The sequence below is a fragment of the Oratosquilla oratoria genome, chromosome 22 (assembly GCF_046742065.1).
Source record: "Oratosquilla oratoria isolate Oo_2021 chromosome 22, ASM4674206v1, whole genome shotgun sequence".
Taxonomy (NCBI): Eukaryota; Metazoa; Arthropoda; class Malacostraca; order Stomatopoda; family Squillidae; genus Oratosquilla; species Oratosquilla oratoria.
Window position 1 is genome coordinate 20,820,706 of NC_134798.1, and position 27,025 is coordinate 20,847,730.

At 39.0% G+C, this 27,025-nt stretch overlaps 1 protein-coding gene across 8 annotated transcripts in view; it reads right to left on the bottom strand.

The window, feature by feature from the left end:
* Tlk (Tousled-like kinase) overlaps positions 1-27,025 on the bottom strand; it is a 474,415-nt gene that overhangs the window by 88,110 nt on the left and 359,280 nt on the right. For all 8 annotated transcript variants that reach the window (XM_076205681.1, XM_076205685.1, XM_076205686.1 and 5 more), the window contains 2 exons: positions 21,863-21,944; positions 836-927 (listed from right to left, as the gene is read on the bottom strand). In XM_076205681.1, the coding sequence (XP_076061796.1) occupies positions 836-927; positions 21,863-21,944 (174 nt within the window). The remainder of the gene's footprint in view (positions 1-835; positions 928-21,862; positions 21,945-27,025) is intronic.

The following is a 27,025-nucleotide window of genomic DNA, read 5'->3' on the forward strand; positions in this document are numbered from 1 at the left end:
CCACATTTTTTATATTTGTATAACCATCAGCCCCATGCCAAAGAATTGACAATGAAAGTCCAACAAGAAAATAAAGCTACTAAAATCCATTACATGCACAGGAGGTTTAAGACAGCAGAAGGAAACTAACTCCAGTCTGCAAACAATTTTAGAGAATCACACTCAACTGCTTCCACAATATGCTTTCCAAAAATCCCTCCTATGAGAAGCAAGACCACACTAGCATGACTGTTCTAGTCACCACCCTAAAATGAGACAATACCAATAAATAATAGATCTAACCATAGAAACAAACTGCCTCAGATGTAACCATCACACAAAAAACACCAAACACCTCATTCTAAATTACCCTTCTATACCATACCCAGACAACAGAATAGTTCTTTCTTGAGTGACCTATGAGCTAATATTGTGGCTGTTTTAAGTTACCTAGGGCAATGACTGATTGATTCCCCCAATGCATTATTTCCTCAGTCAAATAAATTAATATGGTACCAGCTAGAATAAGTTCTGTAAAAGAAATTACTAAATGGCATGAAATCATCAATTCAAGGTTAAAGTGGTCTGGTCATACAAAATGGGAGATGGAAGGGGGTATGCTCAAGATGAAGAAATTGAGATGCTAGGATGGAGGCCTTCGAAGACAAAGAACATGGAGAGGAACAGTTTAGCAGGATATAGAAGTGTTTGGAATACAGGACAATTTAGCAATGGACCAAGGAAATTGGAGGAGGTTTGTCCAAATCTAACTCCAAGTATGATATTGGAGTATAAATGAAGAAGTAAAGCATCAATTCACCTACTAAGCACATGCCCTTGTACTAGCAACACTTACTTGATATAATTAGCTTTTTTATCATCCTTCCAATCTTTGTTGAGCTGATGAACCTTACATGCAACGTAGCGCTGTTCCCGTAAGTCAAATGCCTGAAATAAAGTAACAACATTCTATTAATGCCAATCTAGAATATCTATAAAACTTCAGTGTAAACAAATGCATTCATGTACTTATCTAGATGAGTTTAACAGCAAGTTAAACCCCCGGAATAGAGTAATAACACATTATAAATGCCATTCTAGAAACCCACAAGACTTCTCAGTATAAACCAATGGATAAAAAATAGAAAGGAAAAACAGGGTGGGGGAATCATGTTCTTGACTAAAAAAAAGTTGAAATGTGACAAAGATAATATACATACATCATACATATACCAAGGCTTTTCCCCCTTACAAGGGGGGTAGCCAAAAAGAAAAAGGCATAAAAAACATTCCCACCCATTCCATCCTTACATACACTCCACACCCCTCCACCCTCCCTCTTATCTTAGCACCTCCTGGATGACAGGTCATCCATGCACCTTGTCCACTGCCCTGGGTCAGAGGCAGTGTCGCAAGACACAGCACATCCACAGCAAGGCCACTTCATTAAATCGGCGACCCCCCCTCTCTGTCCCCCCATGCATAAAAGGAGAAGACGGGGAGAAATACCTTTGGGCTGCATCAAATTTTTCTCACACATACTACCTCACCCCCCCATCCACCCACACATTCCACCTCATGCATCACAGCATCATCCATATACAACCTTTCTCCATTCACCCGTCTTCTGTTCTCTCCCATCCCTACTCAACAGACATTCCCCTCTTCCCCAAAGCCCCCTTCACCCCATCCATTCATCTCATCCTAGGACACCCTCTCATGATTCACTCCCTCCACTTCTGCCTTCCATACCTCTTTTACTAGTTTCTCTTCACTCATTCTTTCCATGTGTCCAAACCATCCTAATACTCTTTCATCAACCCAATCTCCCAACTCCCTTTCCACCCTTGTTCTCCTCCTCACCTCCTCATTTCTCACTCTATCCAGCCTAGTAACCCCCATCATACTTCTCAGACACCTTATCTCAAACACATTCAAACTTCTTCTCTTATGTTCCATGTTTCTGCCCCATACTGTGCTATTGGCACAATCACTCCTTCATACAGTCTCCTCTTAGCATCCATTCCCAAATGGCTATTCCTCATTACACTTTTTAATCCACCAAGTCATTTCCTCGGTTCTCTCAATCTACATTCTACCTCCACTTCCACTCCACTCTTTCCTGCCACATTTGCACCAAAGTATCTAAAACTATCCACTTCCTCCAGTCGCTCTCCCTTAATGCTCACTTCCACCCCCTTGTACATCTCATCACCTTACTTTTACTCATATTTATCTTCAAATTTATTCCTTCACACACACTCCCAAACTCTGTCGCCAACTTCCTCAATCCCTCCTCTGATCCTGCTACAAGCACAGTGTCGTCAGCAAACAACAGCTGGCTCACCTCCCACTTTTCTCCATTTTCTTTAACCATCTCCAATCCCTGTCCCCCCACCCTTGCATTTACCTCTCACACCACCCCATCCATGTATAAGTTGAATAGCCAGGGCGGAATAACACATCCCTGGCGAAGTCCCACCTTACCTCGAACCACTCACTCTCTCCATTATTCTAATCCTGACACGTGCTCTACTACTCTCATAAAAACTCTTGACAGCTCCTAGAAGCTTTCCTCCTATCCCACTTATCTGCATAACCTCCCACAGTGCCTTCCTGTCTACCCTGTCGTAAGCCTTTTCCAGATCCATAACAGCCCAAAAACATCCTTACCTTCTCCTATAGCATTCTCACATATCTGTCTTACCACAAAGATCTGATCTACACAACCTCTACCTCTCCTAAATCCATACTGTTCCTCGCCAATTACTCCCTTTGTTCCTCTCCTAATCCTCTCAATCAAGATCCTCAAGCCTTCCCAACTACACTTAACAAGCTAATCCCTCTGAAACTACTACACTCACACTTGTCCCCTTTTCCCTTGTAAAATGGTACTATACAGGCACTTCTCCAGTCCTCTGGCACTCTACCCTCTCTCCAGCAAACATTAAATAACCTCACCAGCCCTGTCCACCATCACTGTGCCTCCTATTTTTAGACATTCTGCATGGCATCCATCCAGACCAGGTGCCTTACCTGCTCTCATCATCTTAACCCCTTCCATACGGTGCCGCACACGTAGGCGTCATGAGGAGCAAGTGGATTCGCGACGTTGCCATATCGGCGTCTTGATTATATTTATTGTAGTCGCCCCTGTGTTTTTACATTCTCCCAAATGCGCCCTGAATCCCATTCTCTGTGGTTTTCAAAATTCGTGGGTGAAAGAGAGAACGATCGATATAAGCGGTGACTATATTTTATGATGCGAATATTAATACGACACGTCATACGGCTGGCATTGGCTGCTGCCCGCGAGATTTAAGTCCCGTACTGAAGTGGTTAACAACTGCCTTCACTTCATCCTTCCTTATTTCTCCTCCATTTTCCTCACTCATCATAGTCATTTCCTTAGCACTTTCCACTGCAACTATCTTTCCCTCCCTATCCTCATTTACATTTAGCAACTCCCTAAAATACTCTGCCCATCTTCCCCTTCCATTATCATCTCTCCATCTGCACCTTTTACCTTTTCTTCTCTACTTGATTCACCTTCTCTTCCTCTCTTAATTTCTTTCCAAAACATATTTTTATTACTTCCAAAATTTCCTGTCAAACTCTTACCCCATTTCACATCTACTCTCCTCTTTGCCTCCTTTACCTTGGGCTTTACTTCTCTTTTCTTTTCTTTGTACCTCTCATATGACTCCCTCGTCCTACTTTGTAACCAATCTGTGAAAGCTCGCTTCTTCTCTTCTACAACCTTCTTTGTTTCCTCATCCCATCATCCTTCTTCTTCCACACACCATATTTGCACACTTTGTGACTCCCTCCTTGAACCATCCCCATTCCTAGCTCTCCTCTATCCTTCACTCCCTCTCACTCTCGTCCCATAAAATACAACTAGGGTAAATATACACATGTTGTCATAGAGGAAGGTCCAAACATTGCGTTCTGACCTAGTGCTTTGTTGCTGAATCAGGAAAAAGGCCTTGTTATTTTCGGGATGTAGCATTATGTTCTTGTGTGACTGGTAATGTATCCAATCCAGCTCTTGGAAAAATATAGTTTTTAGCACAGAATGGAGGGTAGTAATGAAGAATAAAGAACCAACGAACCAACTAGGAGGGGGTTGGATGTAACTAGAATGGGTCACCACTGGGAGTGATCCCAAAGATAATATGTATTAGTGTCATACCGAAGATGACTTACAGGTATGATACTTAAGTATTTTCGGGATTTTAGAGGGAAAGTGGGGCAATGGATAAAAATATGGACACGGAAAGAGAAACTAGGATTAGCAGGGCAATAAGGAATCGAGACATCAACAACTTGGCAGAAGAATTTATTTAAAACTAGACCACAAATATTTGCAATTAGTTATCAAACTTACGCAGAAGTGACGAAGAGATAACAAGAGAATTAAATGATCTAAAAAGTGAACTAAGTATGATTAAAAGAGAAAATGAAAGAAAGGAAAATGAGGTTAGAAACAAAAATGAAGAACTGAAGAAAGAGGTCAAAGAACAATTACAAGCAGTAACTGAAAAGATGGAAGAATCAAAGAGATGAAACTTAATGAAATAAAAAATCAGTTGAAACCGAAACGTGAAAATAAAAAACTCTCATTCAAAGAAATAGTACAACAGCAGCTAGAAGAGAATGCAAAGCAAACAATGATTAATGTAATCAAAGAAAACTGGGTGAGAGACACAGTGGACAAAAAGAAATCCATTGTGGTTTACAGTATCATAGAAAAACACAATGTACACAAATACCAGAGAGAAAAAGAAGAGAAATTGCAAAGGAGATACTGAAAGCGGTTCAGGATGAGGGGCAGGATTTGGAGAAGGAAACATATGACATGCATAGGATGGGTACATACATGCATTATACCAAAGGGAGGTAGCCAAAAAAACAAAGGCATATAAACCATTCCCACCCATTCCATCCCTAATACACTCCACTCCCCTCCATCCTCTACCCTCCCTCTTATCTTGGTACCTCCTGGATGACGGGTCATCCCTGCATCTTGTCCACTGCCCTGGGTCAAAAGCAATGTCGCAAGACACAGCACATCCACAGCAAGGCTGCTTCATAAAATCAGCAACGCCCCCTCTCTGTCCCCCCATGCAGAAAAGGAGATGGGGAGAAATCCCTTCAGGCTGCATCAAATATTCTCACATATGCTACCTCACCCTCCATCCCCCACTCATTCCACCTCATGTATCACAACATCATTCATATACAACCATTCTCCATTCACCCCTGTCTTCTGTCTCTCCCATCCTTCCTCCACAGACATTCCCCTTTACCCCATCCATCCATCTCATCCTAGGTCGCCCCCTCATGTTCACTCCCTCCACTTCTGCCTTCCACACCTCTTTTACTAGTCTTTCTTCACTCATTCTTTCCATGTGTCCAAACCATCCCAACACTCTTTCATCAACCCTATCTCCCAACTCCCTTACCACCCCCATTCTCCTCCTCACCTCCTCATTTCTCAATCCATCCAGCCTAGTAACTCCTATCATACTTCTCAGACACCTCATTTCAAACACATTCAAACTCCTCTCTTCCTCTTTTATGTTCCATGTTTCTGCCCCATACAGTGCTGTCGGCACAATCACTCCTTCATACAATCTCCTCTTAGCATCCATTCACAAATGTCTATTTCTCATTACACTTTTTAATCCACCAAGGCATTTACTTCTCTCAATCTACATTCTACCTCCACCTCCACTCCTCCCTTTCCTGCCAATTTCACACCCAAGTACCTAAAACTATCCACTTCCTCCAGTCTCTCTCCCTTAATACTCACTTCCAGTCTGCTGCCACTTTCTCCCCTTGTACATCTCATCACCTTACTTTTACCCACATTTATCTTCAACTTCCTTCTTTCACACACTTTCCCAAACTCTGTCATTAACTTCCTCAATCCCTGCTACAAGTGCAGTGTCATCTGCAAACAACAGCTGGCTCACCTCCCACTTTTCTCCATTTTCTTTAACCATCTTCAATCCCTGACCTACCACCCTTGCATTTATCTCTCACACCACCCTATCCATGTATAAGTTGAACAGCCGAGGCGGCATAACACATCCCTGACAAAGCCCCACCTTTACCTCAAACCACTCACTCTCTCCATTTCTAAATATGACACATGCTCTACTACTCTCATAAAAACTCTTGACTGCTCCTAAAAGCTTTCCTCTTATCCCGTATATCTGCAAAACCTCCCACAGTGCCTTCCTGTCTACCCTGTCATAAGCCTTTTCCAAATCTATAAAAGCCCAAAAAAACATGCTTACATTCCTCCTCCACTCCTAAGTCTACTCTATCTTTCACTCCCTCCCACTCCTCTCTCAGCTTCTTGTACTCCTCCTTTTCCTTCTCATTTAAGCAGTTCACTCTAAGCACCTCCCTACATTTTGTCCTTTTCATCTTTCTCCATCTATCCTCCACTCTCAACTTACCTTCCACCAAAAATATGATATTCCCCCACTCTCTCCCCTTAGAACATGTAGATCCTTAACTCTTCCTATCATACTCCTATCTACCACTACATAGTCCATTAACCCCTTCCATACGGTGCCGCATACGTAGGCGGCATGAGGAGCAAGTGGATACGCGAGGCTGCCATATCGGCGTCTTGATTATATTTATTGTAGTTGCCCCTGCGTAATGACATACTCTCTAAATTGTCTTTAATCACATTTTCTATGGTTATAAAAATTCACGGGTGAAAGAGAGAACGATCGATATAAGCGGTGACTATATTTTATGATACAAGTATCATTACGACACATCGTATGGCTGGCAGCGGCTGCTGCCCGTGAGATTTAAGGCCCGTACTGAAGAGGTTAATGCTCTATCTACCACCCTCTCCCATGTGTATTTATGCTTGACTTTCTTCCTAAACACTGTATTTGCTATCACCAACTCTCTAGACACATCTCCACCATCAACTCTCCGCTATGATTCTTTCCTGGAACTCCACATTTCCCAAACACTCTGTCTATTGATTCATTTCCTACCCTAGCATTAAGGTCTCCCAATACTACTATTTTGACATTCCTCCCTAATCCCTCTATGCACTCATTTAAATCTATCCAAAAAGCCTCCCTTTCTTCTACACTCTTCTCACTACCAGGCCCATATGCACTTACAAAAACCCACAGGTCCTTTCCCAGTTTCACCTTCATCCACATACTCAAAAGAAAAAAACTATACGCCAATGGAAATGAAACTATGGAGTCCAATGATAGCTGAAGAAATACTATCAAAAGCAGCAAAACTAGCAGTGAAAATTACAAACATGTGTGGATGAATAAGGAAATGAATGAAGAGGAAATAGAAAAAGACAGGGCACTGAGAAAAAAAGTATATATATATATATATATATATCAACCAAAAAAGAGAAAGGAAAAAATTAAAAATAATATACATAAACATAGACAGAATAATTTTTGGACTAATCGAGTTAATTGACTATCTGTTAACAGAGAAACCTGACATAATAGGAATTGTGGAAACAAAATTAAAATCTCCACTACTATCAATTACTATAGCACAAGCCCTATACAACCAATGGACAAAAATTAGAAAGGAAAAATAGGGTGGAGGAATCATGTTCTTGACTAAAATAACAAAGATAACAGAAAGAAAAAAATTATGTATAATTGATTATTATTAAAGTTGAAAATGGAAATATGAAAAGTAGAAATTTATAGCAGTATATGTGCCCCAAAAAAAACAGGCTTGAACTGATAGTGATCATTCCAAACTACTGAAAGAGACAATGAATACATTAAGGGACTGTGAGGCGTGAAAACACGAAAAATTCTGGAAAATTAACGAATTTTAGGTAAACATTTCAAAATATTCTTTTTGATGGTGGTAACACTTCAACCAAATATTACAGCTCAATTCTGTTTCTTTTCTTATATATAAAATAAAATAGATAAATTTTTGGCAACCTCTGGCAACCCCATTGCATGAAAAATCATTCTGTATATTGAAACAAAGTCAAAATTTTGATAGTCAGTTCCGTTTTGTTTACTGTAATTAAAATTTATGGAGATATCTGGCAACTTGCTCGACCCTAAATCACCAGTCACCCATCTCAGTGTCTTTTCAAAGCTGGAAGAGAAAGGATGTCACTCTGCTGCGTAACAGTCAGCCTCCCAGTCACACACGTGACGTTGGCAACCCCATTGCATGAAAAAACATTCTGTATTTTGAAATAGTCAAATTTTCAATAGCATAAGTTGCGTGAGAAAGTTGTACATGAAAACGTAAACAAAGAGACAATGTCACGAGTGAGTACGAGGCCAGAGGATTTTTAATGCCGGTGCACCCCTTTTAAACTTTAAATGCCTCTCCTGAAAAGTTAATGTTTTTGTTATCTAAATAGCCATATCTGTTTCTTTTTGTCCAATTTTATTCATTCTTTCGAATTTGTGAAGAGAATTAGTCATTCTTTAATTTGGCAAAAAAAAAAAAATAAATAAATAAATAAATAAATAAATAAAAAAAATAAAGGAAACTGTATCTTAATTTTTTTTATTATTCATTTATCCTAGCAGATTTTCACTGAAGTTTCTACTATTCAAAATGAAAAAATCATAAAAAAATAATATAAAATAAAAGAGAGTAAGAGGAAATTTAATTTTGTGAAGTTGTTACCAAGACTCTAATCTTTCATTTCCTACATAGTAGGCTGATTACCTATGCCTATGGATACTTCAATGATTGCAGATACATACATATACCAAGGCTTTTTCCCCCTTACAAGGGAGGTAGCCAAAAAGGAAAAGGCATAAAATCATTCCCACCCATTACATCCCTGAATACACTCCACACCCCTCCACCCTCCCTCTTATCTTAGCACCTCCTGGATGACGGGTCATCCCTGCACCTTGTCCACTGCCCTGGGTCAGAAGCAGTGTCGCAAGACACAGCACATCCACAGCAAGGCCGCTTCATTAAATCGGCGACCCCCCCCTCTCCGTCCCCCCATGCATAAAAGGAGAAGACGGGGAGAAATCCCTTCGGGCTGCGTCAAATTTTGCTCACACATACTACCTCACCCCCCATCCCCCCGCCCATTCCACCTCATGCATCACAACATCATCCATATACAACCATTCTCCATTCACCCGTCTTCTGTCCTCTCCCGTCCTTCCTCAACAGACATTCCCCTCTTCTGATTGCAGATACCACCATAAAAAAATAAATAAATTGACTACACGTAACATATACATGTTACTAAAACAATTTAGTATGCAATAATACTCTTTCCAATAGAGTAAGTATACATAAGTTCACCAGAGAAATTGAACAACTTTAATGACACATTCAGCTATTAAGCACTTCCCTCGGTACCTTAAATGAATTAATGAAAGAAAGAGGAAATATAGTAATTAGGGGTGACTTTAACTCAAAGGAAATATGTTGGGAAGAAATGACAGCAAAAAGTGGAGAGGAATTTTGGGGAAATATTCTACTGGGTATGAATATACATTGGCACCAGATATAGAAACAGTGAAGAACCATTGAGAGTGGACTTAACCACTTCCATACAGTGACGCCTATGTAGGCGGCATGAGGAGCAAGTGGGTACGCGATGATGCCGACATCGGCATCTTAATTATATTTATTGTGGTCGTACCTACGTAATTTCCATTCTCTCTAAACTGGCTTCATCAATTTTCTATGGTTATCAAAATACACAGGTGAAAGAGAACGAACGATTGAGCACCGACTTTATTTTTTATAATGCGATTATTATGACGCAACATCGCACGTCAGGCAGCTAATGCTGCCAGACGTGCGATGTGCCCCAGAGTGAAGAGGTTAATATTCACATCCGAGCCTGAAATTGTGGACAAAATAGAATACAAGACACCAGTTGGGAAGAGTGACCACATACTAACAGAATTTGAACAAAAAGAACAAAATGATGTGAGAAGAGATGAGAAACAAAGGAAATGAAGACCGATGTACAATAAAACAGACTTCAAAATAAATTTAAAAATTTCAGAATACAAACTGGGAAAAAAAATTAAATGAAGAAACAGTGAGGGAAGAGAAATGGAACATATTAAAAGAAAAATACAAGGAGGGAACAGACAAACATGTACCAACAAAAAAGAAACAAAAAATGGTATACATAAAATGTTGGTATAGCAAAAAGTGTAGTGAAGCTAAAGATGGAAGAGACAAAGCCTGGAAAAGATGGGGGGGGGGGGGGAATGGCACACACACACCAAACTAAGAAACGAATATGTAAAATAATAAAGAAATAATAGAAAAATGCAAGAACTAACCTAAACTATTCTACAGATACATAAATGACAAACATAGAAAAGGAAGACTAATTTACAACAAAACGGACTTAAAAAAAATGAGAATTTTTTTTCAAAATGCAAACTGGATAAAATTTTTAAATGAAGAAACAAAGATGGAAGAGAAATGGAACATATTAAAAGAAAAATACAAGGAGGGAACAGACAAATATGTACCAAAGAAGAAACAAAAAAGGGTATACATAAATTATTGGTATAACAAAAAGTGAAGTGAAGCTAAATATAGAAGAGACAAAGCCTGTAAAAGATGGAAAAAATACATACATATACCAATGGCTTTTTTCCCCCTTCCAAAGGTAGCCAAAAAACATACATACATACATACATATACCAAGGCTTTTTCCCCCTTACAAGGGAGGTAGCCAAAAAGGAAAAGGCATAAAATCATTCCCACCCATTCCATCCCTGAATACACTCCACACCCCTCCACCCTCCCTCTCATCTTAGCACCTCCTGGATGATGGGTCATCCCTGCACCTTGTCCACTGCCCTGGGTCAGAAGCAGTGTCGCAAGACACAGCACATCCACAGCAAGGCCACTTCATTAAATCGGTGACCCCCCCCCTCTCCATCCCCCCATGCATAAAAGGAGAAGACGGGGAGAAATCCCTTCGGGCTGCATCAAAAATTGCTCACACATACCACCTCACCCCCCATCCCCCCACCCATTCCACCTCATGCATCACATCATCATCCTTATACAACCATTTTCCATTCACCCCTGTCTTCTGTCCTCTCCTTTCCTTCCTCAACAGACATTCCCCTCTTCCCCAAAGCCCCCTTCACCCCATCCATCCACCTCATCCTAGGACGTCCTCTCATGTTCACTCCCTCCACATCTGCCTTCCATACCTCTTTTACTAGTCTTTCTTCACTCATTCTTTCCATGTGTCCAAACCATCCTAATACTCTTTCATCAACCTTATCTCCCAACTCCCTTTCCACCCCTGTTCTCCTCCTCACCTCCTCATTTCTCACTCTATCTAGCCTAGTAACCCCCATCATACTTCTCAGACACCTCATCTCAAACACATTCATACTCCTTCTCTCTTCCCCTCTTATGTTCCATGTTTCTGCTCCATACAGTGCTGTTGGTACAATCACTCCTTTATATATATATAGTCTCCTCTTAGCATCCATTCCCAAATGTCTATTCCTCATTACACTTTTTAATCCACCAAGGCATTTACTCGCTTCTCTCAATCTACATTCTACCTCCACCTTTACTCCACCTTTTCCTGCCACATTTGCACCCAAGTATCTAAAACTATCCACTTCCTCCAGTCGCTCTCCCTTAATGCTCACTTCCAGTCTACTGCCACTTTCACCACCTTACTTTTACCCACATTTATCTTCAGCTTTCTTCTATCACACACTCTCCTAAACTCTGTCACCAACTTCCTCAATCCCTCCTCCGATCCTGCCACAAGCGCAGTGTCGTCAGCAAACAACAGCTGGCTCACCTCCCACTTTTCTCCATTTTCTTTAACCATCTCCAATCCCTGACCCACTACCTTTGCATTTACCTCTCACACTACCCCATCCATGTATAAGTTGAACAGTCAGGGCGACATAACGCATCCTTGACGAAGTCCCACCTTTACCTCGAACCACTCACTCTCCCCATTTCTAATCCTGACACAAGCTCTACTACTCTCATAAAAACTCTTGACAGCTCCTAGAAGCTTTCCTTCTATCCCGGATATCCTCAAAACCTCCCAGCCAAAAAACAAAGGTATAAAAACCACTCCCACCCATTCCATCCCTATCACACTCCACTCCCCTCCACCCTCTTCCCTACCTCTTATCTTGGCACCTCCTGGATGACGGGTCATCCCTGCATCCTGTCCACTGCCCTGGGTCAGAAGCAGTGTTGCAAGACAGCACATCCACAGCAAGGGCGCTTCATTAAATCGGCAACCTCCCCTCTCTGTCCCCTCATGCAGAAAAGGAGAAGACAGAGAAATCCCTTTGGGCGGCATCAATTTTTTCTCACACATACTTCCTCTCCCCACAACCCCCACCCATTCCACCTCATGGATCACGTCATCCATATACAACCAGTCTCCATTCACCCCTGTCTTCTGTCCTCTCCCATCCTTCCTCAAAAGACATTCCCCTCTTCCCCAAAGCCCCTTTTACCTAATCCATCCTTTTCCTCCTAGGTCGCCCCCTCATGTTCACTCCTTGCTCATCTGCCTTCCACACTTCTTTTACAAGGGTCGTTCCAAAAGTAATGCCTATTTTTTTTATTCCACCCAAAGGGATCTGAGGGGATTGCAAATTCACTGTTATGATGACTGAACTTATGCACTCATGACCTGAAAGTTTCATCTCTTTGTTGCAGATATTGATGGTGTGACACTCTTAAGAAAGCAATCCCTGTCATGGACGTGCGTTAGGAGAGATGCATCAGTGAATTCCTCCATGCAAAAAAAATCTAACCAATTAACATTCACCGGCACCTGGTGAACATTAACGAAGCCGAAGTTGATGTCAGCACAGTTAGGAGATGGGTTCATCGATTTGAGAGTGGCGACAGAGAAGCGAGTGACAAAGTGTGTTCCAGATGCCCATGCACAGCCACCACCCCGGAAAACAAAATGTGCCTCGATCAACTCATCTGCGCTGATCGGCAGAAAACGGTGAATGAAATGTGTGTAGAGTTGGATGTGGGTGTCAGTGCACTGGAAACGATGTCGTCCCTAGGATACAGCAAAGCGTGTGCTAGGTGGGTTCCACGAATGCTCACGCAGGACCAAAAAGACCACCGATGGGATGTCTGTCAGGACTTGTTGGATCAGTACGAAGCCGATGGTGACGGATTCTTGGACCACATCATCACTGGTGACGAAACGTGGTGTCACCACTACGAGCCAGAGTCTAAACGGCAGTTGATGGAATGGCACCACTCACACTCCCCAGCAAAGTTCAAGATGCAGACATCTGCAGGCAAAGTGATGTGCACCGTCTTCTAGGACACGAAGGGCGTCATCCTCCTGGAATTCTTGGAACCTGGGGCGACTGTCAACTCTGACCGTTACGTTGAAACGTTGACCAAGCTGAAGGCCCGGATTGCCTGTGTAAGGCCAGAGAAAAGGGAAACATTCAGTTTGCGACACGACAACACCAGGCCACACACAAGTTTGAAGACCACAGAATGTGTGACAAAGTTCGGCTGGACGGTAATGTCTCATCCACTATATAGTCCCGACCTGGCACCGTCAGATTTCCACATGTTCGGACCTCTGAAGGATGCATTACGTGGGCAGCGTTTCCCTGACAATGCTGTAATCGCAGCCATGAAAAAATGGACCACCTCAGCAGGCACTGACTTTTACAACCGAAGCATCAAAGCTCTTGTTCATTGCTGCCAAATGTGCATTGAGAATGATGGTGACTACATAGAAAAATAAATTCCGGAGAACAAAAGGTCGCTCGTTTTAATGGTGCCAATCCCGTCTTCATAGCTCTTCAACTTTTTGAGTTAAAAAATAGGAGGCATTACTTTTGGAACGACCCTCATACTAGTCTTTCTTCACTCGTTCTCTCTATGTGTCCAAATCATCCCAACACTCTTTCATCAACCTTATCTCCCAGCTCCCTTTCCACCCACATTCTCATCCTCACCTCCTTATTTCTCACTCTATCTAGCCTAGTAACCTCTATAATACTTCTCAGACACCTCATCTCAAACTCCTCTCTTCTTACCTTATGTTCCATGTTTCTGCCCCATACAGTGCTGTCGGCACAATCCTTCACACAATCTCCTTTTAGCATCCATTCACAAATGTCTATTTCTCATTACACTTTAATCCACCAAGGCACTTATTCGCTTCTCTCAATCTACATTCTACTTCCACCTTCACTCTTCCCTTTCCTGCCATATTCGCACCCAAGTATCTAAAACTATCCACTTCCTCCTGTCTCTCTCCCTTAATACTCACTTCCAGTCTGCTGCCACTTTCTCCCCTTTTACATCTCATCACCTTACTTCTACCCACTTTTATTTTCAACTTCCTTCTTTCACAAACTTTCCCAAACTCTGTCACTAACTTCCTCAATCCCTCTTCTGACCCTGCCATAAGCACAGTGTCATCCGCAAACAACAGCTGGCATATCTACCACTTTTCTCCATTTTCTGTAACCATCTCCAATCGCTGATCCACCACCCTTGCATTTACCTCTCGCACCACCCCATCCATGTATCCATGTATAAATTGAACAGCCAGGGCAGCATAACATATCCCAAGTCCCACCTTTACCTCAAACCACTCACTCTCTCCATTTCTGATCCTGACACATGCTCTACTACTCTCATAAAAACTCTTGACAGCTCCTAGAAGCTTTCCTTCTATCCTGTATATCTGCAATACCTCCCACAGTGCCTTCCTGTCTACCCCATCATAAGCCTTTTCGAAATCCATAAAAGCCCAAAAAACATCCTTACCTTTTCCTATAGCTTTCTCACATATCTGTCTTACCACAAAAATCTGATCTACGCAACCCTTACCTGTCCTAAACTCATACTGTTCCTCACCAATTACTCCCTCTCTTCCTCTCCTAATCCTCTCAATCAAGACCCTTCTATAAGCCTTCCCAACTAGACTTAATAAGCTACTGTATTTTTCGGACCATAAGGCGCGGTCAAAATCCTTAAAATCGGCCAAAATCGGGTGGTGCGCCTTATGTTTGGCTTCAGTGCAAAAAAATGCCTCGGACAGTGACATACTATTTTGACACGTTTCGTAGCTAGCCTGTCGACGGCGACAGTGCATAGGCCTAGCAAAAGTTACAACCAAGTTATAACCAAGATGCATGTATCTTGACAAAAAAATTGCGAAAACTTCAACAGTTTTTGAGTCCATGCCACCGCATTCATTCACGCTATCATGGCTATGACATGATAGCGTCCACAACACAGACAGCCATTTTGCATTGGTCTAGTCTCGCTCCACTCAGACTGTAGTCATTTGGGTGTTTTTTTTTAGTTTCAACCATGGGCGCAATACAGACGCTCCTCTACTTTCGTTCATTCGTTTTACGTTTTTTCGATTTTACATTTGAATTGACTGTAAAAAAAAAAAAAAAAAAAAAAAAAAAAAAAAAATTTATTTTTGTATAAAAAAAAGTGATTTTTGTATAAAAAAAAGTGATTTTTGAGTTTAGCGCGCTCTCCGTAGTATGAGATGTTCAAACGATACTTATGCATGATGCTGCATCCATTGTTTACATGGCACAAATGACAGACTGAACGTGCCTTGCCTCCTCCTCCTCCCCTTCGTCCTTCTCCTCCACCATCTCACTTTATGTTGCTTGAATTTAATTTATTTGAAATTAATGTTATTATTTTACAATGTTATGCTTATAATTAATGAATTAGGGGTGTTTTATAAGATATGGTAATAGAATTTATGGATGTATAGTACAGTATGAACGGTCATACATTACTGGAACATACAGTAACAACTTACGTTCATTTTCACGTTACGTTCGGCCGTTCGGAACGTAACTAAAACATAAGTTGAGGAGCGTCTGTATAGCAATAGAAAATTAATTATTAATTTTGTAAATTAAAATGTATCAACGTAATATGCAATTTTGTGGGCGGAAATGAAAATAAAAAATACCTTGCTACAAGCAAATATGCTAATGAACGAAGTCGGTAGCATAGGATCGGGACGCCATCTTGTCGTCTGTCAATTGACGGCCTTGGTACTTCTGACAGTACCTTGCCAGGTACATTTCTTGAAGGAATGTTATGGAGCAGAGATACATGCATTCCTTCAAGCTGCAAGAACTTTGTATACCCCGCAAGCTGAGAGAGTGGTTGAAAAGCCCGCCAACGTCTCTCATGATGACAACAACGAGGACGAGCCGGATGACATTTAATTTGCAGGTAATGATTTATTAAACACAGGTTAGATTAGGTTAGACGAATTTATCCTTTCATTTCTTCGACGTCGGCATCTATCATAACAAACATGGCATACCATTCGTCCGACATGACTTCGTTACTTACGAAATCTGTTTTAGCACCTTTTTTGTTTTTATTTCCTCTCACAAAATTGCATATTACGTTGATACATTGTAATTTACAAAATTAATAATTAATTTTCTATAGCTATATTACGCCCATGGTCGAAACTAAAAATTTACCGTCATTTGTAATCTTGTGTTTTTAAGTGAATAGAGAATTCTGGGAATAAAATTGCTAATGTTGGTTTTATTCCCCACAATTCCCGTAACATGTTTATGTTGTTTTTTAGGGGTATTGGCAGGGCAGACCGTCCATGGAGGTGGTCTGATTTCACTTACCAAAATAAAAAAATATATCATTTATTTTTGTAATTTTGCTAAATCCCAACCAATTTTTCTCATTCAACAACGAAAATGTTCAGTTCTGAATGCACTCACATATGCATGATTATCCGATGACGAGACCAGGTGCGCCTTATGGTCAGGCGCGCCTTATGTAAGGACGGGGAATAGCAAATTACGGGTGCGCCTTATGGTCCGAAAAATGCGGTAATCCCTCTGAAACTACTACAATCACACTTGTTCCCTTTTCCCTTGTAAAGTGGAACTATACAGGCACTCCTCCAGTAAAAAAAGACCAAATGGCAAACATACATCGGACTAAGAAACAAATATGTAAAAATACACAGGGAAAAAAAAAAAAAACTATGAAAAAGACATAATAGAAAACTGCAAAGGACCAACCTAAACTATTCTACTGATGTATAAATGACAAACTAAAAGACAAACATGAAATAGTGAAACTGCACAAAGGAAAGAGAGAATATATAGATGATGTAGAAATGGCAGATTTTATGATCAAGCATTCTAAATCTGTATTCACAATTGAAAACTCACAAAATTGAGATGGACAGAAATATCCCCCTCAATGAAAGAAATAATGGTCACACAAGAGAGAAGAGAACAAAATACCTTGACATTATAAAGTCACACGGGCCAGATGGAATTGCAAATTGCATACTGAAAGAATAGTTTGATATAAAGATATATACATATATATATATATAGAGCAAATATTATAGGAGCTAAAACTGAACCTTGTGTGTCTCCACTTATCATTTCTTCCCAGGTCCTCCCATGCGAGAAATCTTCATCCATTTCAATAATTTTCCTGGTGCACTTCCTGTTGTTTCAAGTTTTCTTAATAGTTTTTTGTGTGGTACTTTATTAAATGCCTTTTGTAAATCCAAGAGAGCACAATCTGCCCACCCGTCCCTTTCTTGCATTATATCTATTAACCCTGAATAAAAACAAATCAAGATTGTGGTACATGATCTTCCTCGTCTAAAACAAAATTGTTTTGGATTCACTATACTATTTCCTTCCATCTATTTTTGATAACTTCACATATTTTAGCTATTGTGCTTGTAAGGGAGACCAGTCTATAGTTTGTTGGGTCTTCCTTATCTCCCCCTTTATATACTGACACAATATTGGAATTTTTCCAGTCTTGTGGTACCTTTCCTTCTTCAAGTGAGCATTCTATTGTCTTATATATTTTGGCCGTTATTTCATCTATACATTTTTTTAGTATCCAGTTTGCAATTTCATCCCATGTGATTTTCTGACATCAAGGTTTATTTGGTGCCTTATTTCTTTCTGTGTCACAATTATTTCTTTCATTGGGAGGGATCTTTCTCACTTTCTTTCATCCCAATTGTATTTACCTAGTTGCATTTTACAGGAAGGGGAGCTATGCTCGTGGTGACCAATTTTTGTATCTTGCAAGATCAAGTTTGTTCATAAATTTTTGTATTGTGTTTGCACACACTATCTTTTCATCCAATTTGTTCCATATATCACTCTTGTGTGGGAAGCTGTTCCTTTTCAGGTCTCTTCTGTAGTTGTCCTTTTTGAGTTTCATTGCATATCCTTTTGTTTTTTCCTCTGTCCCTCTTTATTAAGTCCTCTCTATCAAGGTATTCTTTTCCTTTCATAATTCTGTAGATGGTTAGTAGATCCCCTCATTCTCTTCTTTGTTCCAGGGTCGACAATTCCAGTTTGGCCAGTCTTTGTTCATATGTCAGGTTTGAAAGTGTTGGGGCCATATTTGTTGTTGCTCTTTGTATTCTTTCTAATTTTCTTATATTCTTTTTTGTACTGGGTGACCATATCAGCGCTGCATATTACAGTTTTGGCCTTATCAGTGTTTGTGATATTTTCTTAATCATTTCCTTATCCAGGTATTTAAAGGCCACCTTTATTGATCTCAACAAATTGTATGTTTCTCTATCTTATTTACATGTTTATCTGGTGACATGTCTTTGGTGATGATTACTCCTAGGTCCCTTTCAGAATCTACCTTCTTTACTTCTTTTCTGTCAATTTTATACTGTCCTGATATTCTATTCTTGCTTTTCCCAAATTCGATTGTACTGCATTTCTTGATGTTGAATTCTACTTCCCATCTCTTGCTCCACTCTGAGACTTTGTTCAGATCATTCTGTAATGAGTCACAGTCTATTTCAGAGTTTTTCTTTAATAACTCTGTGTCAACCGCAAAGAAGTTCACATAACATTCAATACATTTCTCCATGTTATTCACATATATAACAAACATTATCGGAGCTGGCACTGACCCTTGTGGGATGCCACTACTCGTTTCTTCCCATTTTGAATATTTGTCTCTGAGCACCACTCTTTTTTTTTTCTTCCATGTAGGAAGTCCTCCATCCAATTCAATAGTTTTCCATGTATGTCTCTTATTGTTTCCATTTTATATAGCAATTTTCTGTGTGGTACCTCATCAAATGCCCTTTGTAAGTTCAAGAAGGCACAGTCTACTCAGCCATCCCTTTCTTGCAATATATCTATCAATCATGAATAGAAACAAATCAAATTAGTGGTACATGATCTTCCCTGTGAATCCAAATTGACTCTGGTTCAGTATTTTGTTCTCCAGATATTTTGTCCATCTATCTTTGATGATTCTCTCACAAATTTTAAGTATTGTACTTGTTAGGGACATTGGTCTATAATCTGTTGGGTCTTCCTTATTTCCCCCCTTATATATTGGCACTATATTGGCATTTTTCCAGTCTCCTGGTAATTTTCCTTCTTTGAGTGAGCATTCAACTATTTTGTATATATTCCCTGTTAGTTCATCTATACATTCTTTTAGTGTCCAGTTTGCAACTCCGTCCAGGCCATATGATCTGTTAATGTCAAGCTTTAATATTTTATTCTTTATTTCATTCTGAGTAATATTTAATTCCTTCATTGGAGGAAATCTTACTTCATTTCTTTGATCACAGTTTTGTAGATTTTTTTTCTTTGGTGAATACAGATTTGAAATGTTTGTTCATAATATCTGCCATTTCTATATCTTCTGCGTATTCTCTGTTACCTTGATGTAATTTAAGTAGTTCCTGTTTATTTTTTAGTTTGCCGTTTACATATCTATAAAATAATTTGGGTTGATCATTACATATAAACTATTATGTACTTTTCATAATTTCTTTTTTTCCCCTACGTATTTCTACATATTCATTTCTTAGTTTAGTATATATTTTCCATTTCTCAGATTTTTTTTCTTTTTTCCATTTTTCCAGGCTTTATATCTTCTGTCTTTTGCCTCACTGCACATTTCATTGCACCAAGATTTTATGTATAACCCTTACTGTTTTTGTCTGGGTACATACTTGGAGGGAGGGTGGAGGGGTGTGGAGTGTTTTCAGGGATGGAATGGGTGGGAATGATTTTATGCCTTTTCCTTTTTGGCTACCTCCCTAGTAAGGGGGAAAAAGCCTTGGTATATGTATGTATGTATGTACATACTTGCCCACTCATTCATTATAGATTTCCTTCCAAATTGTCCATTTCTCTTCCACCTTTGTTTCTTCATTATTGAATTTTTCCCAATTTGCTTCTTGAGTCTTGCTTTTCTGTGTTTTTTGTTTATTTCTATATTTGTTTCTTCATTTAATTCTAGTTCTAGTAATATGTGATCTTGAGTCTTCTTGATTGCCTCACTAGCAGTGTTGAGTGTCACACTGATACCCCAGATTCTGATGTGATCATCCTAAATGGTGATGTGCTAGTTAATATGCTTAAGCCAATTGCTTCCAAAAAATTTGATGACTATGCAGTGAAAGTCTTCTTGCCGTCAGATGCAGGGTTGAGTGGAGCAATAAGTTACCAGGTAGGTGTCAGCAGTTTCTTAGGCATGATGCAAACAACCGGGAACTGTTTATGTTTCTGGCTAGGCACCCTAGGTGATGATGTTCTTTGCTACCCACCAAATGACAGCATCACTGCAGGCCTGAGCCCCTGTACTCAGGATGAAGCTGGCACAAGAATGCTGCTGCACACTGCTGATGCTGTCAGACAAGGCTACCTGAAGATTATCATATGAACAGTTGACACATGTGGTGATTCTGTCAGCCACTGCAATGTCTAGGCTACACTTAGAGCACCTGTGGGCTGCTTTTGGGATTGGCCAGTATTTTAAATATATACCTGCCCTCAAAATATTAGTAATGAGTAACTCTGTTGGATACATTTCATTACTATAGTAAACAATTTATGAATATAAAAGCATTACACCATTTGGTGGCCATAAAGGAAAATTGCTGCTATTTGCCTCCTGGGCAGGGTTTGAGATGGCCCCATATCTGAAAATCTTCATAAGGGTCTAGTCTAACATCCTGACAAATTTCATGCTTTTAATGCAATTTGAACAATTATGTAACTTTCAATTTATTAAGATCAATGAAAGTGGCTTTTGACTACATGGATGATCAAATGGTAAAGAAAATACTAGTTACATTGATAAGACCAAAATTGGAGTATGCTGTGACACTATGGACACCTAGTTCTAAAAAGAACATAAAGAAATTAGAAAGAATTCAAAGAGCAACAACAAAGATGGCACCAACACTCTCCAATCTGACATATGAACAAAGATTGGATAAACTTGAACTATCTACCCTGGAACAAAGAAGAGAAAGAAGAGACCTGCTAACCATATACAGATTTAGGAAAGGGTTGGAAGTCCTTGATAGAGATGACTTATTAAAATGGAATAAAAGAAAAACCAGGACACAAAAAGAAACTTATAAAGGATAGTTACAGAAGAGATCTGAAAAAGAACAGCTTCCCACACAGACTGAATGAAGAAACAGCGAGTTCAAAAACTATACAAGAATTTAAGATCAAACTGGATGCTGAAAGATACAAAAGTGGGTCACAACGAGCACAGCTCTCTTCCCGTAAAATACAACTAGGAAAATACATACAGTGTCGTAGGCAAAATCACCTCTTCATATGACCTTCTCTTTGCATCCATTCCTAGATTATTTCTCATGACAATTTTTAATCCTCCAAGACAGTTATTTGCTACTCTCAATCTGCAATTTACCTCTACCCCAACTCCTCCTTCCTGCTACATGCAATAAAATACTCAAAACTATCCACACACATTTTAGTGCCACAATACTCTTTCTTACTCTACCTTGCAAATCTATTCTTCTACCTACCTTATGCACTTCAGAGAACCCGCCTTTCCCTAAGAGCATTAGGAGAAGATATCGGTCGTTCAACACTGGATGATTGTTGAATCTGAAAAAAATATCATACATTAATAAACATAATATGTACCCAAGAATGACTCTTTATATCCAAAGGATATAAGTGCATGAGTAAGAAAAGCACATCCTCAGATCTGTTGTCTTATGTGTGAAGCATTCATGTACATCACAGCACCAAAATAACTTCAGATGTAAATATGAATGGGCCTCAAATGATATGTAGCACCTTAATAATCTCTGATAAACTAAAAAAAACAATAATACATTAATGCATAAATGGAAGCAACAAGGGTAACATAAGGAGTGATCCAACAGGAATAACAGCGCCATCCATACAGCTGGTGCTATTCACTTGTACAGCCATGGGTGAAAGTGAGCAGGCAGTGGAGAGAGCCTCATTCAATATGAGGCACAGCATTTGAGCAAATTGACTTTCCACATCCCTCTCAATGTGGTCACCCCTCAGTGAGCAAGTTGTTAGTAGTTATGTAAATTTGGGAATCGCAAGTAATGTATCACCAATTATTGTGGCCCACTCTTTCTTGATACAATTACAATAGATAGCTCTACCTATGGAATACCCATGATATGTGATGAGTATAATTATAATGAATAACCTATATGTGATAGTTCATATGTGACAGTTCCAATATAAATGGTGGTCACTCGAGTTCATGAGTTACTAGTAGGTATATATACTATGTTAGGTATGGGAATCTTATTTGTAAATGAAATTATGGTCAACTCTCATGTATGTTAGATATAAAGAAGGAATATACAATTAACTAAAAGTACATGACCTTTTATAACAGTCATTATCATTACCAACATGGAAAGTATAAAACAGACCTAGAAAGAACTAAGCAAGATCTACCAAAACCATCAGTAAAGATTAAAAGCTATTTGTGGCAGTTATTTCAAGTCTCCTTTTGTGTACTTTATCATAACAAACCAATTGCTGAAGACATGATGGTAACAAGGATTTGCTTAGACTTCACTTTCAAGACTACGAAATACCAAGCAACATTTATACATTACAATTATTATTACTACTATTAATACTTTTAATAATTATTATTGGTATTATTACAACTATTACTATTATCATTATTATTGTAATTGTAAGTTCACTCTATAAACATATATATATATATATATATATATATATACACACACACACACACACACATATTGGAAGCTTGCTGGATGGGCAAGTTAGTGTGTTGTTACTTGTGGTGAAGGTCGAAGGGATGGAGATCTAACCCTACCACCAGTGAAGTTGAATCAAGGGCATGGTTCATTAAATTCCACACTACAAAGTCCTCTATATGGGGCACCATCCTTGCCTCTTGATAGGGGGAGTTTGTGACATTAATTCATATCATCATTGTATTATCAATATTATAATCATTATAATTAACATAAGCATTACTGTCACACACACACACACACACACACACACACACATATATATACATACACACATATATATATATATATATGTATATATATATATATATATATATATATATATAACACATCGTTGGAGAGGAAGTCTAGCGAATGAGCTCCAACTCAGCGCTTTTGTCGCTTGGATCAAGAAAACGCCTTGTTTTCAGAATGAGAGAACTATGTAATTGAGTGACTGGTAAGGTGTAAAATCCAGTTTTGGAAAAGTATAGTATAGCACAAAATGGAGGAAAGAAAAAAGTATAGTATAGCACAAAATGGAGGAAAGAAAAGAAGACAAAAGAATTAATGAACCAACAAAGAGAGGATTGGGTATGAGTAGAGTGGAATTGCCACTGGGTGTGATACTGAAGAGGATGTGTCTCAACACCCTGAAGACTACTCAAAGGTTGGAAAACAATGTTTTTTTCAGGTTTTCAGAGAGAAAGGGGAGCAATAGGAAAAGTTATGGATACAGAAAGAGAAACTAGGTATAGCAGTGTACTAAGGAATTGAGACATCAATGACTTGATGGAGGAATTAATAGATCTAAGACTAGATTATAGAGCCATATACAAAGAGATGAAAAATTTACGTAAAAATAACAAGGAAATAATCAGAGTTGAATGACCTAAAATGTGAACTATGATTAAAAGAAAAAATGAAAGAAAAACGAGAATAGAAACAAAAATGAAGAACTTAAGAAAGAGGTCAAAGAGCAAATACAAGCAGTGACTGAAAAAGTGGGGGACTCAAAGAGACAATCCCCTTGAAATATAAAATCAGTGGAAACAGGAACGTGAACATCAGAAAAAATAACTTTCAAATAAATAGTACAACAGCAGGTAGAGGAAAATGCAAAATAAACATTAATTAAAATAAAGGAAAACTGGGTGAGAGACACAGTGGGTAAAAAAAAATTGTATGAGTGTTTTTGTGTTTTTTTTCACACTTTTGTTATCTAGTGCATTTTTTCATTACATAAACAGTGGGAAAACATAAAAATAAGACTGTGGCATGGAGTCAGTTTGCCAAGAAAATGAAATCACATTGGGATAGAGTAAAGAAGGAACAAAGTAATGAATCGGCACCTCAACCTAGCACTTCTAGTATCTCATGTGTGGAACAGATTCATTGACTATATACCTGTATACTTTCCTTCGACATCTGGGGCAAGAAAGACAAGGAAAATCATGGACAAGGCCAGAATATCCCCATGCCAAGTCAAACTGAAGAAAAGTGCAAGAAAAACTGAGTCTGCAGATTATCAGCCTGGGGGCTTTTGATGCATAGGCCTACATTAGGCCTATCCTGGCAACAAGGAGTTGGGTGGCACCCAATGATACCCTCCCCTCTGAGGGATTAATATTTTGTCTTTTAGAATACATCTGCATTCATTTATGTATTATATGTAATATAAAAGACAAAAGGAGACCAGGTGCCTATATCAACATGGATAACCTCACACACCTTCCCAATGAAAGTGACCGAGGTGACCTTCCTTGAAAATCTGACCTCTTGAACATTATCAGGTATAAGGTAAGTCACCTGAACATAAAAATGCATTTTTCTCAAAACTAAAATCTAAAGGTTAAATTTTTTATCTCAACTTCTATTGCTCCAATTTTAAAAAATCTTGTGGCATAAAAACCAGAAAAGAAATCTCTTCAAAAATGCATATTCAAATTCCTTTTTTCTGAATCTTGGCAATCTGTAATTTATTGATATTAAAAAGCGGTTTCCTGTTATTGTGTGAACATACTATTTGTTGTATACAAATGAGAACATGCAGTATTTTTCCTTTTTGTGTCTTTTAACTCTCATACAAAGGAGATTCTTTTCCTTTGAATAGTTTTCCATAAACATAATTTTTTTTAGGCCTAGGTAAAAATCCTAAGATTTTTTACAAAAAAAGTAATGTATCAATTTTTATGAAAATTATATCAGGTGTGCATAATAGTTTTGTGTTTAATCTGTAAAAAAATCATTAGTCTAGACAAAAAAAAATGTGACCTCAGGAAAGCAAAATGTCTGGCAATGACCTGGCAAAAATCGGGAATAATATGACTTGTGTCGTTAAGGAGATTGTGAATTTAAGGAAAGACTATTTTGAAGTAGATAGGTGATAAAAAAAAAAATAATGTTGAAATAATGAATGAGCTAAGCAAGTTAAAAAAAAAGAAATGAGGTTAAATGTGAAAATGAAAAGATGAAAAACAATGATACCACCAACAGTGAGAATTAAAAGAAGTAACTTACCATCTAAATCGGTATTTACGGGTGCGACAATGAGTATATTGTCCACATAGCGCATCCAGGTGGAATCATGGCCCATTATTTCTATGAAATAGTCCCTCTCTAGAACCTCCATGTATAGAGGCTAACACTGCACTGAGAGGACTTCCCATCGCAAGCCCACGACACTGAAAATATTCGTTGTTGAAGATTAAAGGACTAAATTTTACATGAAGGGAAATTAGTTTTAAATAATCCTTCTTGCCTATAGGCAAGGACGTAAAAGATGAGGATTTGCCTATAGGCAAGAAGGATTATTTAAAACTAATTTCCCTTTGTGTAAAATTTGGTCCTTTAATCTTCAACAATGAAGAATATTTTCAGTGTCGTTGGCTTGCAATGGGAAGTCCTCTCAGTGCCGTGTTAGACTCTCTGTACATGGAGGTACTAGAGAGAGACCATTTCATAGAAATAATGGTCCATGATTCCACCTGGATGCAGTATGTGGACGATGTACTCATTGTCGCCCCCGTAAATACCGATTTGGATGGTAAGTTACACGAGTTTTATGATAGAATATTACATCCAATTCACCATGGAACATGAGAAAGATAACCATCTGGCCTTCCTGGATACAGTAATATGGAGACAAGGTAATAAGACAGCATTTTCAGTCCACAGAAAATGCACGAACAAAAACGACATCATGCATTTCTACTCCGCACACCACAACAAAATAAAAAACTGAATCATTACAGGCTTCTTCCTGAGAGCACTTAGAGTATGTAGTGAGGAATTTCTCCAGGAGGAAATTAAGTACATTTTTTACATTTTCAAAATATCATATTACCCAACAGGCTTTTTATATAGAAACAAAGAAAAGACGTTACAAATAAGAAATAGGGGTGGCAAAAGTAAAGCGGCTAATGATGAGAACTGTGGGTATCTGTCTGTACTCAACTCCAAGTGCTCAAATGTCATAGAACAAAATCTCACCAAGGCAGGCCTGAAACTGGCATTTAGCACGGGAGTAAAAATAGGTGACGTTGTGAGAAATAAAATTAGAACCAAAATCCATGACGAAGATAAATGTCTAGTTTACAGAATTCCTTGCAAAAGCTGCCCCGCTAGTTACTATGGCGAAACTACCAGAGGAATTCACAAGCGGACGATTGAACACAAAAATGACATCAAAGCCCACCGGACATCCAACTCATTAGTGGTACACATTGACAACTTTGGCAACCTGCCAGATTGGGAAAAAACAGAGGTGCTCCATAATGGACTTAACAAAAAGGAAAGGTGGACAATTGAGGCAGCGTATATTACCTCACTCCCATGTAGCAATCATCAGGACAGTTTTGTCAAGTTGGCGGGGGTAGCAAGCAGCCTAATTATCCACGAGGCAAGGTGAAAGCGAGATGGCAA